Source organism: Neomonachus schauinslandi, chromosome 2 (assembly GCF_002201575.2).
Source record: "Neomonachus schauinslandi chromosome 2, ASM220157v2, whole genome shotgun sequence".
In the NCBI taxonomy this organism is placed as follows: Eukaryota; Metazoa; Chordata; class Mammalia; order Carnivora; family Phocidae; genus Neomonachus; species Neomonachus schauinslandi.
This window is the reverse complement of record NC_058404.1, coordinates 122,584,163-122,600,864: the sequence shown is the minus strand read 5'-3', so window position 1 is coordinate 122,600,864 and position 16,702 is coordinate 122,584,163. Positions and strand designations below refer to the sequence as shown.

At 39.7% G+C, this 16,702-nt stretch overlaps 1 protein-coding gene across 1 annotated transcript in view; it reads right to left on the bottom strand.

Annotated features, from left to right (window-relative positions):
* Window positions 1-15,009, bottom strand: part of EIF4E (eukaryotic translation initiation factor 4E) — a 43,073-nt gene extending 28,064 nt beyond the window's left edge. The window contains exon 1 of the mRNA XM_021680388.1: window positions 14,894-15,009. Within this exon, the coding sequence (XP_021536063.1) occupies window positions 14,894-14,911 (18 nt within the window). The 5' untranslated portion in view covers window positions 14,912-15,009. The remainder of the gene's footprint in view (window positions 1-14,893) is intronic.
* Between the last annotated feature and the right edge of the window lie 1,693 nt (window positions 15,010-16,702).

Below are 16,702 nucleotides of genomic sequence, written 5' to 3'. Positions count from 1 at the left end.
TGAAGTAGAAAAATAACATATGCAGAGTTAGCAAAATACAACCCTTTTCTCAAAACACTGCTAAAATGGAGACTTTTTTTCATGTTTTTCATTCCTTTGCATAATAGTGACCATAATCAATGGTCACTAATCAATATACCCTGTATGTCAATTCTGATTCAAAAGACAGTACTTTTTAATATTCTTTTCAAATGATGTAAAATGGCATCTATACAACAAAAAAATACTGGAAGCTGAGGTACAGAAGGGAAGAGCTGTGATTTGTACAAATTGTGTCATATCTATAAGTACTGCAAAATTTAATAGCTGTTCGATCTATTTAAGGAACAATAACCTAATTACCTGACTAAAATTAATGACTAGCAACCACTACACTTTTCAGTGAACAGAGCTGATTAAGTTTGCTGCTCTATAGCTAAAAATGGTTATTTCTGGATAGACAGCAAGATAGACTTAACCACATTTTACTAATATTAAAAAAAAAAAATCCCTTCAGGCCACACTTGAATTTTTGACCTTATGGAATACAATTTTTAAAACTTGGATGCGTCTATCTTTAACTCTTTACTAGAAAGATCTGTAGGCATCTTGTTTCATTCGAAATTTGTCAACCAAATTACTCTCCACATCTTACATAGCTCAGAGGATCCCAAATTCAGAAAGGAAAATGTGATGATAGACGTAAGAAATAAACATGTGTGATCTAGAATGATAACAAGGCTAATGATAAAATTTAAATATCAATGCTACTTAAACCAAAGATTACCAAAATACTCGTATTTTATAACAACTAAGGAAATTTATAGAAGTTAAACATTATATACAAAATTAAAAAGTGCTCCAAATAACATTAAAGTGATGTTAGGACAAGCATTTTCACTGCACAAAATTACACTGGTTTCAGTAGCAAAGCAATTTCAATTATTCTTTAAAGCTTCATAATTAGAATTTGAAAGGCAAATATTTTGCCTACTGATTCTTTTTAAGTTTATTCCTTTTAAAATTATAACTAAAATTTAATGACACTGATTGAAATCTTTACAGTCCCAAACAAGTAAGCAGCTGCTTTTTTTTTTACAGCTGAATTTTCTAAATTCTACACGTTTTTTCAAAGTTCTACAACGTTAAAAGTTAAAGATTAAAATTGTGATATAAACTATAGTTTCTTTAAAAGTAATCTCCACACCCAATGTGGGGCTCAAACTCATGACTCCGAGATCAAGAGTCGTATGCTCTACCAACTGAGCCAGCCAGGCACCCCAAAACAATAATTTTAATAAGAAAATTAGAGTTTGTCCTTTCATATTTCAAATATTTAAATTATCTTCCGAAAGAAATCAACCTATATTTCTTTAAAAAATTAGAAAACTAGGGACAGTCAGTTTCAAATGTCCCCAGGTTTATAGAGTAGATCATATCCCTCCACTTACTGAGCTTAAGTTAATGAAATACAAGCTTCCAAATATAAAAAGAGCTATGTTCTTTAACTCAATAATTATACTTCTAAGAGATTTCTTAAAAAAAAAGTACCAGGACACTAACAGTTTTGTGTATTTTATGTTAGTAAATAAAAAGTACAGTCAACATACATCAAAAGATACAACCAAAAAATAAAATATATTATGGCATTCACAATATAGGCACTAAATGTGATGCTTAGAAAACTGTACAAACAGGGAGCACTTTACTTTTCTGGTGGAGCGGAGGCATTTTTTAAGAAGTCCTAAATAAACTATGGTACATCCACACAATGCAATATTGTTCTGCACAAAAAGAAATGAGCTATCAAACCGTGAAAAGACATGGAGGAATGATAAATGTATATCACCAAGTGAAAGAAGTCAATCTGAAAAAACCACATGCTGTACAATTCCAACTATATGACATTCTGGAAAAGGCAGTAAACATGGGGGTAGTAAAAAGATTAGTGGTTGCCGGGGTTAGAAAGGAGGGATAAATAAGCAGAAAAGAGAGGATTTTAGGCAGTGAAACTCCTTCTGTATGATACTACAATGTGGTAAATACATGTCATTATTTATTTGTCCAAACCCAAAGACTGTACAACACCAAGAGTGAACCCTAATGTAAACTAGAGACTTGAGATGACGATGATGTGTCAGTGTAGGTTCATTTGGTATAACAAATGTTCCATTCTGGTATGGGATGTTGACAGTGGGGAGGTGAGGGGGGGCACGGCGCACCTGTTCATACAGGAACAGGAAGTATACCAGAACCCTCTCTATCTTTCTCTCAATTTTGTAGTGAATCTAAAACTGCTCTAAAAAATACTCTTATAAAAGCAGAAGAGGGGGCGCCCGGGTGGCTCAGTCGTTGGGTGTCTGCCTTCGGCTCAGGTCATGGTCCCAGGGTCCTGGGATCGAGCCCCGCATCGGGCTCCCTGCTCTGTGGGAGGCCTGCTTCTCCCTCTCTCACTCCCCTTGCTTGTGTTCCCTCTCTCGCTGTGTCTCTCTCTGTCAAATAAATAACTAAAATCCGTAAAATAAATAAATAAATAAAATAATAAAAGCAAAAGAGACGTCTAGGTGGCGCAGTCGGTTAAGCCTCCAACTCTTGGTTTCAGCTCAGATCAGGATCTCAGGGTCCTGAGATGGAGCCCCACCATCGGACTCTGGGCTCAGTGTGGAGTCTGCTTGAGATTCTCTCTCTCCCTCTGCCCTTCCCATTCATATGCCCACTCTCTCTCTCCCTCCCTCCCTCATATGTAAATAAATAAATGGAAAAGAGGTATGTATAAATAAATGAATGAATGAATGAATGAATGAATAAGAAAAGAGGTACAAAGAAGAGATGAGGTAAGAATAAAAGAGTCCACAAACAAGTAAACCAAAATATTACCAAGGAAAACCTAGTTGTTGGGATTATAGATGACTTTTATTTTCTTCACACAGATCTAAATGTTCCAAATTTATTACAACAAAATTATACTGAAACCAAATATACACTTGAGTCTACCGGACTGAGCAGTCTGTTTCAGTGATCTGTCAGTCCCATTTACACCAATACCACATTTTTAAAAATTAACTGTTCAATATTTTTTTTCTCATTGTAGGGCAAATTCTCCATTCCCCTTTTCTTCTTCAAAAATTTACTGCCAATTCTCATTTATTTATTCTTTCAAATAAACTTTACAATCATTTTATAAAACAGGAGCTTGCAAACTTTTTCTATAAGGGGTCAGAGAGTAAATACTTTAGGCTGGTGATCTTTGTCACTTATTCTCTGCTTTATTTTACAACCCTTTGAAATACAAAACACATTCTTGGCTAGCAGGCCACACAAGAACAGACCTAAGGCCAGTTTGTGGACCTCAGCATATAGTTCCCCATCCCACTGCAAAGATTTTGGCATTTTGATTCAATACATACTGAATTAATTCAGGAAAAATTAACATCTTCCCAATATCAAATCTTTCCCAAAAGCAAATTATGACTTTGTTTACTAAAGCCCTTCATTGTATTCCTCAGTAGAATTGTAGAGCTTTCATTTATGAATCCTGCAAATTACTTACTAGGTTTGTAATTTCTGGGCACTTGAAGGCACTGGTACCTGGGTACAGGAAAGCAGCAAATTACTTGCTAGGTTTATTATTCCTGGCACTTTTTGCCTAGTTACAGAAAAACTGTAATACTGTATTCTATGATCAGAATGAAACAATGTTACTTTTTAAATATCATGCTAAGTGTTACTTCTTTACTTTTTTTGCTATTCAGTAATTCAGTAACTTTAAGCTCAAAGGAAAGCCAGGTTAAGCACTCAGAAGTGTCTAGCACATGATAGTACAGTACTCAAATGTTTGAATAAATGAAAGATTTTAATTTTGTTCCTTCTCAAAATCCCACTAAAACGATAATAGAGATTTTTTTCTAAGTCCACAACTATGGGAAGAGCAAAGAAAAAAAGAAAAGAGCTGGAACATAGATGGACAAGTGGTCCCTAATCAATATACACACCTAGATCCTAAAAGTCTCAAAAACTGGCAGCACCTTTAGAACTGAGAGTGAAAGAAGGAGGTAAATTAAAGAGAATATGGTGACAGCTATTGAAAAATAACTAGATCCCTCAATTTCCTCCCTCTACCTTCACAGGAATGCTGCCATGAGTTCAAAAATAAAAAAGAAAATAAGCAACTTGGAGGGAAGAGGCAGGGAAAAGAAAATGCCTTCAAAAATATGTAGCTCTCTATATATCCTCAAAAGGTTAAAATGTGGGGTGCCTGGGTGGCTCAGTTGTTAAGCGTCTGCCTTCGGCTCAGGTCATGATTCCAAGGTCTTGGGATTGAGCTGAGCCCCGCATCAGGCTACCTGCTCCGCGGGAAGCCTGCTTCTCCCTCTCCCACTCCCCCTGCTTGTGTTCCCTCTCTTGCTGTGTCTCTGTCAAATAAATAAATAAAATCTTTAAAAAAAAAAAAGGGTTAAAATGTTGCATCACAATTATAGGAAGTTATAAAGTGAACACAAGAGAAGTGTCCTGGAAATTAAAATTATGACAGAAAGGCTTGAAAATAAAATTTCCCAGAAAAGACAGAAAATGAAAACAAGATTTAAACTTAAAAAAAAAAAAAAAATCAGAGACCCATGCTAGGAGATCCAGTATCTCAATAACTGTTTCAAAGAGGGGAAAATCACAAATAAATCTATAAAGTGATGAATAGGAGTTGCCACGTTAAAAAAATGCAATGAGTACCTAGCCCAGTGGAGCATGTCATTGTGAAATGGGGACAAAAAAAATTTCTCGGTTGAAAAAGAACTGGTCACACAAAGAAAAGAAGAGAAAAGAAAAGAAAAAAGAAGTCATTAGACTATCTGACTGAACAGCCACAACAGAAGATGACCTGAAATAATGACTTTAAAATTCCGAAGAAAAGAATTCTACACCCAGCCAAACTACAGATATGACATTGTTTAATAGGCAAGGTCTCAAAAATCTTTAACTCTCATGTATCTTTTCTCAAAATATTACTGGAGATGTGATCTACTGAAATGAAACAAGAAACCAAGTAAGACAACAAGGGACACCAAGAAGTCAGATGAGAGGAAATCACGAGCACAGTCAAAGACAAGTGTGCACCAGATATAGAGAGCAACATCCAGATTGGACCAATGTGATTCTTCATCTGATGGCTATAATGATCAAGATGCTTATTATTCTACCCTCAAAAAAAACAAAACAAAACACTGATTGCCATGGTTTGTCTGGCCCAGACTTATCTTTACTTAACTCAGCTTAACCCTGTGTTAACAAAGCTCCTTTTCTCTCCTTTGTGCCCTTCCCCCTGAAACAGCTACAAATTTCACACCAAATGAGTTCAGCTTTAACCCACACTTAAAACAACACACAAAAACACAAAGCATCTTACTACCACAAACCACTCTCCTAACTAAAAGTTCTTTGCCTGGCCCACACCATAACCTGCCAGATAACAACTGTGGAGTCCTATGTTTCCCAGAACATGTTCATGATCTTGCCCACTGGTTTCCCCAAGTGGGGCTTTAGTAGAGATTCGAGGAAGCTGAAGCCATCATAAAGACACGATGATGTCTTAGGTGATGAGTACAAAGGTCATCAATTTATTACTCTAAAACTTATGCACATGTGTATCTTTTATGTTTTTTACATATAAATTTTTCACAATTAGAAAGAGGTGTAGTTCTAAAAAAAATTATAGCCTGATAGCCAACTATAGTCACAAAGCGTTTTATCTAACCAGTAGTTTCTAAATTTTCAATTTACTGGCAAAACATTTACCTTTCATCTATACTACCTCATGTATGGAATATTAGAAGGCTATTCACCATAAACTGAATTAGCAAATGGTTGGAATAACCCAAATGTATAGAAATACAATATAGAAATAACTATGTTTAAGACCAAACCGTGCAATACATACCAACAAAAAAAAGTGAAAGGTTTATGTGCTAATATGCAATGCTCTAAAACACCTATTATTAAGTGAAAAACATAATGTGCCAGATTAATGTATACAGTTGACTAACATTTTTTAAAAATGTTAGTCCTTGTTGCCTATATATATAAATCTCTATGGAAAGATAGAAGTGACAATACTGGTTGTCTCTAGAAGTGATCTACCTGAATGGGATCAGCCTGAGATACAGACTTCACTATATAGTCTTTTGTACAAAATCTGATTTTCAAACAACATAAAGTACTGCCTACCCACAAATTTTTTTTAAACAGCACAAAAAAGGCTATAGGACAATTCTAATTATCCATACAAGAGCAAATAATTGCCTTTGAAATGCATATGTTTACACCAGATAGGTCTAGATTCTACAGCTACACTGTCCAATTTGGTAGCCACTAGCAACATATGAAATTAAATTTCAATTAATTAAAATGACATTTAAATTAAATGAAGTATAAAATTCACTTCCTTGGTTCAATCAGTCACAATTCAAGTGCTCAAAAGCCATGTGGGGCTAGTGGCTACTGTACTGAACAGCACAAATGTAGAACATTTCCACCATCACAGAAAGTTCTCTTGTACAGCCCTTATCTAAAAGAATCCTCAAACTGGTTAACAGTATGGATGCATTGGAAAAGGGAACTAGATGGCTGCAAAAGATAGATAGGAAATAGGTTTTTCACAATAAAAAGACAGGACTGGGGCGCCTATGTGGCTTAGTCAGTTGAGCATCCAACTCCTGGTTTCTTGGTTTCAGCTCAGGTCGTGATCTCATGGTCATGGCACTCAGCAGGTAGTCTGCTTTGAGATTCTCTCTCCCTCTGCCCCTCTTGCTCATGGGCTCGCTAGCGTGCACTCTCTCCCCACAAAATAAATAGATAAATCTTAAAAAAAAAAAAAAGACAAGACTGAGCCTGTGCCAGGCAGCATCCTTAAGGCAGCATCCTTAATGCTGCATGTTAACTCAGTTAATCCTTACTGTACTTCAATGTAATTAGCTTCTTTTGTAATCCTAAGTATTTTACTTAATGCATTTAAAAACATTATTCTGACAATGGGGCCATAGACTTCACCGCTAAAGGGATCTATTTGAATTTTGGACCATGAGCATGTATTACTAATTCAAGAAAAAAGTTATTAAAAATAAATAAATAAAAGCTAAATGGTAATTATTTATAAACCAAAATCCAAAAGAGATTTTACAATCCTGAACACTATTAAAAAATACAGCGTACAAGTTCAAATGAATGAATAAGAAAAAAAAAAGAGAAAAACCTGTATTGCTCCATGCCACAGCCCATAAGTCATTTGGTATGTCTTTTCAAAGACAGGCATTTTTTTTAAATGTTTATTTGAGAGAGAGTAGAGAGAGAGGGCGTGCGCATGTGTGGGGGAAGGGGCAGAGGGAGCGAGAGCAGCAGACCTCCCACTGAGCATGGAGCCTGACCCTGGGCTCAAGCCCAGGACCCTGAGATCACAACCTGGGCCAAAATCAAGAGTCTGCTGCTTAACCAACTGAGCCATCCAGGTGCCCCTTCGAAGACAGGGCTTTATATTTAATTTATTTGTGCATAATGATGATCTATCCAGCAATTTTATGCTTAAGGTAGGAGTTTTACTGAAGATAAGGAGTTAAGGCTTTTTAGTCTTGAATTTCAGTTTCTTTTTTTGAACAGAATAGTAACACAGCTTGGGGCCAAGGCCTGGGTTTGAGTTCTAAGCTTGGCAGGAAAAAAAACTACTTGAAATATGAATTTCCCACCTATTATTTATCTCAAAATATTAAGAGAATTAGGGGGGTAAAACTACAAGAAAAATATGTGTTTCATCTTTCCTTTAAAATATTACATTTTCTTTCCTTAGTTAATACTTGGAAGTTATCAGACTTTGTAACTGCATAAGCTGTTGCCCTAAGATGACTATGTAAAACCCCATAAAAATTCTTCATAAGAACACTAACATAGGACGCCTGGGTGGCTCAGTCAGTTAAGTGTCCGACCCTTGATTGCAGCTCAGGTCAAGATCTCAGGGTCCTGGGATCAATCCCGCATCAGGCCCCATGCTTAGCACAGAGTCTGCTTGAGATTCTCTCTCCCTCGCCCTCTGCCCCTGCCCCAACTTGCGCTATCTCCCTCTGAATAAATAAAATCTTAAAAAAAAATCCACACTGACATTAGTTCACATAAATATAAAAATCTTGTTGACTGTCACTATAATAAGCAGAGCACATATTTTTTTTTTTTTAAGATTTTATTTATTTATTTGACAGAGAGAGACACAGCGAGAGAGGGAACACAAGCAGGGGGAATGGGAGAGGGAGAAGCAGGCTTCCCGCGGAGCAGAGAGCCCCATGTGGGGCTCGATCCCAGGACTCCGGGATCATGACCTGAGCTGAAGGCAGACGCTTAACGACTGAGCCACCCAGGCGCCCCCAGCTATGGAATTCTTTTTCTTTTTTTTTAAAGATTTTATTTATTTATTTGACAGAGAGAGACACAGCGAGAGAGGGAACACAAGCAAGGGGAGTGGGAGAGGGAGAAGCAGGCTTCCTGCAGAGCAGGGAGCCCGATGCGGGGCTCAATCCCAGGACCCTGGGATCATGACCTGAGCCGAAGGCAGACGCTTAACGACTGAGCCACCCAGGCGCCCCACAGATTATAATTTCTGTACAGCATTTTATAGTAACAAGTTTAGAACATATATCTAAAAACATGCAAATATATGTTTTAGCTCTAACAACTACTGCAAAGCCTTGAGTTTCAGAGAAATGGTCTTACTACTATCTTCCTCAAACAATTGAGCTTTTAAGACTAGCAACATTAGGGGCGCCTGGGTGCCTCAGCTGGTTAAGCGACTGACTCCTGATTTAGTCTCAGGTCGTGATCTCATGAGATCAAGCCCGGTCTGGCTCCGTGCTCAGTGGGGAGTTGGCTTGAGATTCTCTCTCCCTCTCCTCCCACCCATCCCCCACATGCACTCATGCGCCCGAAAAAAAAGAAAAACAAGACTAGCAATATTATACTGAAACTTTTTCAAAACAACTGCTTAACTCTTAGACCTTTCACCAAAATTACTAACAGTACAAAGGTAGTTACGAATAAATTCCATAATCACAAATTTTTAAAAACTTACTGCACTGTTTTTACTAGGAAAATATTTTAATTGGCAAATCATTTGATTTGACAAGGTCCAAAAATCAAATGAGAAGGGGGAGAAGGGAAGTGACCATTTGCTTTCTTCAGAAATCTATCCAAAATGTTCTGGACCAGTTTCTAAAATATAACCTTATGTGTAACAACGCGTTTAGTCCTTGAATTTAGACACCACAGTGCTATTTTCTTACTGTACTTTGGTTGTTATCAAACACTGTAGAAAAAAAGAGCCTAAAATGTCCACACATTTTCTTTTAGAGCTGCAGTAAAATACCTAGTAAGTTTATCAAATTAATCTCCCCAAATCCCATAAGGAAAACACATTACATGGCTATTGGAAAGACGGTATCATGGTTAAGAACACATCCTCTGGAATTTGGCTGCTTTAGTTTGAACTCCACCCCACCATTTACTAGCTGTGTGATCTTGAGCACGTTAGTCACACGGTTACTTAATCTCTTCGTGCCTTGGTTTCCTCATCTGAATGAAGGATAATAATATCTACCTCATAGGGCTGCTGTAGGATTAAATGAATTAATATATGTAAAGTACTTAATGTAGTGCCTAACATACATATATGCTATATGTTAATTAGTAAGAAATAAAGATCTGCCTACATTAAAAATCACTGTTACAAATAGGTTGTGATTAAAGGTCATTTGTTTTAAAGATTTATTTATTTGACAGAGAAATAGAGCCAGAGAGCACAGCGGGGGGGGGGGGGGGGGGGATGGCAAAGGGGGGGGGGGGGGCCGGCAGGGGGCCCCAGGCAGGGCTCCATCCCAGGACCCCGGGACCAAGACCTGAGCCGAAGGCAGACGCTTAACCACCTGAGCCATCCAGGCGCCCCTTAAAGGTCATTTTTAGGGCAGCTGCTTAGAACTCTAAATCCATATCCCTGGAAATTCAATGCTGGTTAGATTTGTCCTAATGCCACTGAAACTTACTGAACAATGTGACAATATTACAGCTTCCCATTGTTTCTGTGGAATAATGTATCAAAAGTTCCAACTGGAGGGAAAAAAACACTTACTTTCTGACCACATACCTGAAAGTCAAAAGTGATCCTTTCTTTTTCCTCCAGACACAAACAGGAACTTTTGAAGGAACACTAGTGATTTTTATGATAGGGATAGGAGTGGGAAGAGTATCTGAGGATTGTAGAGCATAAGCTTTGCATTTCTTGCCAATGACTAAGGATTGATAATCAAAAAGCAGCTATGTGAATTTCTTAAAAAAAAAAGAAAAAGATGAGTATACATGAGTATGCATGAATACACCTGCATGCAACACACTCATGGACTATTAACTTGGTATACCTAGTTTTTCATAACGGACAAACTGTCATCTCTGAATACTGAATTTGAAAATCAAAATCACTGTAAAATATCTTATTCCCATTTTCTCAGCTAGACTTAGAAATTTCAGCCAGGGTGACACAGATATTAAAATTAGACTATACCCCATGCTCTTTCCCACTTCTCTAAGAAGTCTCTCTAACATAGATGAAAAAACTCATAGGTACCAGAAGAGCAAGAAAATTTCCAGCAGTAGCAGAGAAGGAAAAGTAATTACCATTGCTAAAATAACCATTTCACAAGTTCCTTGTTACAACCAGGTACTCTACATTTTTAACCTGATATAAATTAAACAACGTATTTTAAGTATTGCCTAGAATTTGCTGTCCAAATTGGATTAAGTTTACCTAATTCATTTAATACTATATTCTCTGCAACTTCAGTGTATAAACTAGGACTGCTTTCTAAATTGGATTTCTGAGGGGCGCCTGGGTGGCTCAGTCGTTAAGTGTCTGCCTTCGGCTCAGGTCATGATCCCAGCGTCCTGGGATTGAGCCCCGCATCGGGCTCCCTGCTCGGCGGGAAGCCTGCTTCTCCCTCTCTCACTTCCCCTGCTTGTGTTCCCTCTCTTGCTATGTCTCTGTCTAATAAATAAATAAAATCTTAAAATAAATAAATAAATTGGATTTCTGAGTTAAATGATTATGCACAGTATTAATTCAGAGTATAAAATGAAATGAAACTTGAAAATATAAACACCAGAACCAAATTTATTTGGTTTATCAATGAACTTTGATACATGTACTGGGTTCTTTCATTAAGGCAAAAACATAATATTAATTTGCAAGGTGTGCTTGTCAATCAACAGTCTTTGATTAAACAAAAACACTGAATTATATACAACATATTTGTCCATATATACGTAAGCCTTATTCACTTTTAATAAGCTCTTTGCAGTACAAAACACGTTTCTTTTTTTTTTTTTAAATGGAAATTCTTACAATTAGGTTTTTTTTTTTTTTTTTAAGATTTTATTTATTTATTCATGAGAGACAGAGAGAGAGAGAGGCAGAGGGAGAAGCAGGCTCCCAAGAAGCAGGGAGCCCGATGCGGGACTCGATCCCAGGACCCCGGGATCATGACCTGAGCCGAAGGCAGACGCTTAACCATCTGAGCCACCCAGGTGCCCCCAAAACACGTTTCTAAAGGGTAAAAATGGAAACACCGACTGTCCAAGTTGATTCCAGTAAGCAATTAATGTAGCTTTAAAAATCCAAGAAATACAGGGCACCTGGGTGGCTCAGTTGGTTAAGCGACTGCCTTCGGCTCAGGTCATGATCCCAGCGTCCTGGGATCGAGTCCCGCATCGGGCTCCCTGCTCTGCGGGGAGCCTGCTTCTCCCTCTCCCACTCCCCCTGCTTGTGTTCCCTCTCTCGCTGTGTCTCTCTCTGTCAAATAAATAAATAAAATCTTAAAAAAAAAAAATCCAAGAAATACAATGTAAAAACAAATAAAACTGTATACCTTCAGTTTAAACAAACAAAAAAACAAAAAACCTCTTACCTTAAAAAGAACTACAAGTCAAAAAACAGCCCAATAATGAAGAATGCAGAATGAAGATAAAGTTACAAAGAAATGTTTCGCCACTGGAAGCAAGATGGCCTGGGGAAACTGCCTCCCCATCTTCACTACTAATATTAAGTCTAATTTTGATCTAGCCACAAAGGATAATTTTGGCCTAGCCACAGTTCAAATGCCAAGAGAATAACAGAAAAGCACTGTTTATCCCAATGGTCAAAATTTGCCATATTACCTATAAAGAGGTAAAATGCTTCCTTTAATTTTCCCTATCAAGCTTCTCAACAAATTTAGTATTTGTAAGCCACATCTTAATGTAACTGATCTCTTACACACACTTGAAAAAATCAAATATCGAACTGAAAATGACTGATATTTTATGTAATTTCCATAGATAAAAATTCCCCAAATACCTATGAAAGGTGGGACAATCAGGAAAAGCCATGATTCTTTAAGTGCTTATGATTATGCCCTACAGAAGAGCAATAAGGAAACTCACAAGCTAGCTGAAATAGCAGTGAACAAATATAATGGTTTCTGTAGGCTTCAGCAGGAATATCTCAACTACAATCAATACTAATCAGCTGCTGTTTAAAAAATTAAAAAAAAAATAAACAACCTCCCAGTATTTAAAATAGTCAAAGAATTCTAAAAGACTAACCTGTGAAAAGGGTGCATTGAAAGTGCAAAAAATTTGCCATTCTCACTAGAAATGAACACGTCAATGTATTTTACATACATCCTCAAACTACTACTGGCCTTCCACTTTCACACACTTTTAGGTTTTTAGGTTCCCTACTACCCAAATTTAAATGCTGTATCCAAGTTTCCCTGGGTCAGCACTAGAATGAATACTATACTGTATCACCCACCACATCACTGGGAATTAAGCTCCTTAAGAGTTTACGTTGAACAAGGTACAGAATCACATTTTGTATAACTTTGTATCCTAAAGAACATTTGATATAACCTCCTAAACATAACAGAGGCTATAAATATTTACTGACTCAAAATAGTCCTTCAACACTTTGTAGTTCTGTTCTGTGCGGTTGAAAGAAAACTGCATAGCTTTACAAAATCCAAAGGACCTAAATGTTACTGAAACTTCACAGAATACATCATTATTTCGCAGCTTAGAGGTTTTAGCCTTGCCCCTATTACCCGCTGTAATGCTTTTTAATGACACTGGTACAGTAGGGAGGAGAGCAGATCCAGTAAAAAGTTGACATGGGAACTTGTTAAAAGGGAGTATTTTCATATTCATCCTTTACCCTTTTATTTATGTAACATTAATGTTCTAAAGTCAGTTAACTGTATCAGCAAATTAAGAGACAGTTTTGCCGAACAAAGATGAAAACTGATACCAATAAAAAACAAGTAACCAAAGAGAAGAGCTGCCTTAAATTCCGGCAACAAGGTAGGATAGTTCACACCAATGTAATGAAAAATAAGTCTTTTTGTAGTCTATAAACCGTCCATGACTAATTTTTGAGCTAGCTATAAAGGTCTCTAAAAAGTTAAAACAAATTGGTTAAGTCATAATCAAAATCACAAACTATCATTAAAGATACACAAAAATATCTCGCAACCAAGGTCTAGAATTGGTTCCAAGGTCTTCAGTTGTTAAAATACTCCATTATGCCTCTAAAACAATTTCACTTAGATGTGACATTCCTAAAACAGCAACACAGGCCTGTAAGTTTCAGTGAGCCAGTGCCGGCAAAACCAAACTATGACAAAGATATCCTCTCCTTTGGGCGGTAACTACCAAATTACTGTTCTGGGATCGGCTTGCTTCAACTAAGTTTAAGATGGTGCCTAAACTGAAAAGAAAGAGGCAGAACGCGTAAAGGAAAAATAAATAGAAAACTAATTTTAAAAGTTAAGTTCCTATTTCCAGTAAACTGTGTCTTAGAAATCTTTCAGACGATAAACGCGCCGAAGAACAGATGGATCAAGACCCAGTCGCATTCTCTTGAGACGTGCGCACTGCGCGGAAAAGGATGAATGAATGGAAGACAGGCGCGTGTGAAATGCAGCAGGTCCGGCCGGCAACCAGACCAGCAGCAGCGATCAGTAGGCCTCGCTCCTCCCCCTTCCCTCCTCCATGACAGCCCAATATCAAGCATGGAGGGGAGAGGACAATGTGATCCCCCTTTCTCACCACCACCACCCTTCATCCTACTCTGAGAGCTCTACCGCGCAACACGAGGTTCTCCTCCCCACCCCAAACCTTTCTCGCCTCCCCTGCCGCCAACCCCGGCAACTCTCGGGCGCGCTGGAGAAACATGCGCTTGCCCCTCTCGGCTCCCCTCGGCGAGGTCGAAGCTTCTCCTCGCGTGCCGCGGCACCACTCTCGCCCAACCCACCCTCCGGCAACGCGCGCCCACCGGCTCCCTGGCCCACCGGTCTAAAGAAGACCCGCGCGCGCCTCGCACACGAACCCCTAGGCTGGAGCTCGGGAGGGAAGTAGGGACGGAAAAGCTACCCCGGGGCTCCCTCCTCCAACTCATTCCAGGCCGGCTCGCCGCCCACCCTCCCTGCGGATCCCGGCGCCCCCTCGGAGCCAGTCCTGCGCCCTTCTATCCCGAAGACACAAACCCCACACACCAAGTCCACGGCCCCGATCACCCTCAACCCTAGCAGACCACCTCGCGGATACGCAGGAGGCGCCGTGCCGCCCCTCCCCCACCCCCTTCCCCCAGCTCTCGGGCCCCCACCAGAACGTGTGCGCTACACGCCGCCGCGGCCAGCCTCCGGGGCGCCCCCAGTTGCCCGCGGAGAGGTCAGGCCCAAGAAGAGGGGGAGGGGGCTGCAAGGGGTAGCGTGCGCGCCGGGAACGCCGTCCCGCGGGGTCCTCCAGTCCGAAGGGAGACGGAGCGCGGGGACCGGTGGGGGTGGGGGCCAAAAGCAATACTCACCGGTTCCACAGTCGCCATCTTAGATCGATCTGATCGCACAACCGCTCCTGAAGGGGGGGTGAGAGGAAAAAAAAGAGATTCAAACCGGATTGGCCGGCTACTGTCCACGTGACGGACGTGTCCGTTTGGCCCTGGCGGCGCCTGCGCAAGACTGCGGCTGCGTGGGTAACAAGAGGCTTCTGGGAAGTGGAGTCTCTCTCGCTCAGTGTCTCTCTCCCTCTCTCTTTTTTTAAGGGCAAAGAAGTTAAAAAAAAAAAAAAAAGACTGGTCGCGTGGTTGGTGGGTAGGGTGCGCAGTTCTCGGCGGCGGACCCTAGCGTGCCGGACGGTGGTTTTCAGTCCCGTGCTCTTCCGCCTGGTTAGATGCTGTCGCGTTTACTGCCAGGCATGCCTGCTGCGCCCTTTGTTGCCCTGTCCTCCCATCTTCCCCGGAAAGTTGGGAACTTCAGGCTCAGCACGCACAATGAGGCTTCATTTGCTTAGTTGAGGTCCTAGGACAAGTTGTCTGTTTATTTAAATTTTGTTTGACTTCCCACCATTTTCTCTTGCTTTCAGAAAGAGGCGGCGATGGAGAGTCCTTGTTTAAAGCAATCAACCCTCCCCCGTCCCCCGGCTCTGCTAACGCTGGTGGTCACTCATTGCCATCACTGCGAAAGGGGGTGGCGGAACCGCCCGCAGTACCCACTTGCCACAGGTTGGGGGAGGGGGAGTGCACCCGACAGCTTTTCCTGTCCCAAATCCTGAGATTAAGACCTCAGGGCTAAATCTTGAGTAGAAGTAAAAATTATTTGAAAGTTCTGTCCTCTCGGTTCCCCTACTCTGCTTAACAGAACGGAAATAGCCTTAGTCCAGGTGCCAGCCAGGGAAGCCACTCCGGGCCCCGCTGACTAAGCCCTGGACTGATCGTCAGAAGTTAGGTCGCTCAACTATGACTCTTGACGTTGACTCATTCTCCTTAGGCGAGTGACTTAATCATTCAGTGCCTCAGCTTTTTCATTTATGAACCACAGATGATAATACACTTACCTCACAAGGGTGTGCTGTGGTAATGATTGTAACCAGCTTTGAAAATGCATTGGACTCTATAAGTGCTTAATAATAAGGCACCTTGTGCCTCCCTAAGGATAAGCTGCTTCCCCTGATGTTTTTTTAAACAATGTTTTAAATTTTTTTTTCTGTTTACTTTGCTACATTATCATGTACACCAAGGAATTTAAATTTTAAAGTTTCAAGATGACTTTTTTCTTTATCACTGTAGCTACCTTCAACAGAGGCTTTATGTCAGGAATATATTGTAATATTCACAACAATCACTGGCAGTTAGAAATTTATCCCCACACTAGCATCCTACATTTCCTTTTCCTCTGAGATACTCTGCTGTTTTCCTTAAGACCGTGTTATTCTGCAGAGTTTAGTCGTTAATAAAACAAATGGAGATAAACCTAACAGACCACTACTATAAAGTTCTAATGAGGAAGACATATCATTACTATTTTCCATACTTCTTAAGAATGTTAACACTAGAAACATCAGTATAAGCAGGCTGCCTCTGCCTGCCTGCTTTAGTGTTGCTGATGTCCAGAACTGTGTCATACCTATTATTGAGTACATAATGGTTGCTTGAGTTGACTAACACATAATTGAGGCTGTATATACAAAACCATTGCCTTTGCATATGTTTTGGTTTCCGTGGATGTCAAAGGTGATTAATGAAAGCTTTTTTTCCAGTCAGCTTAGCTCTAATAGGCTTAAAGTAGATGGAATTGTGAATAAATATATAAATGAATTTCTACTTACAGAAACTACTCTT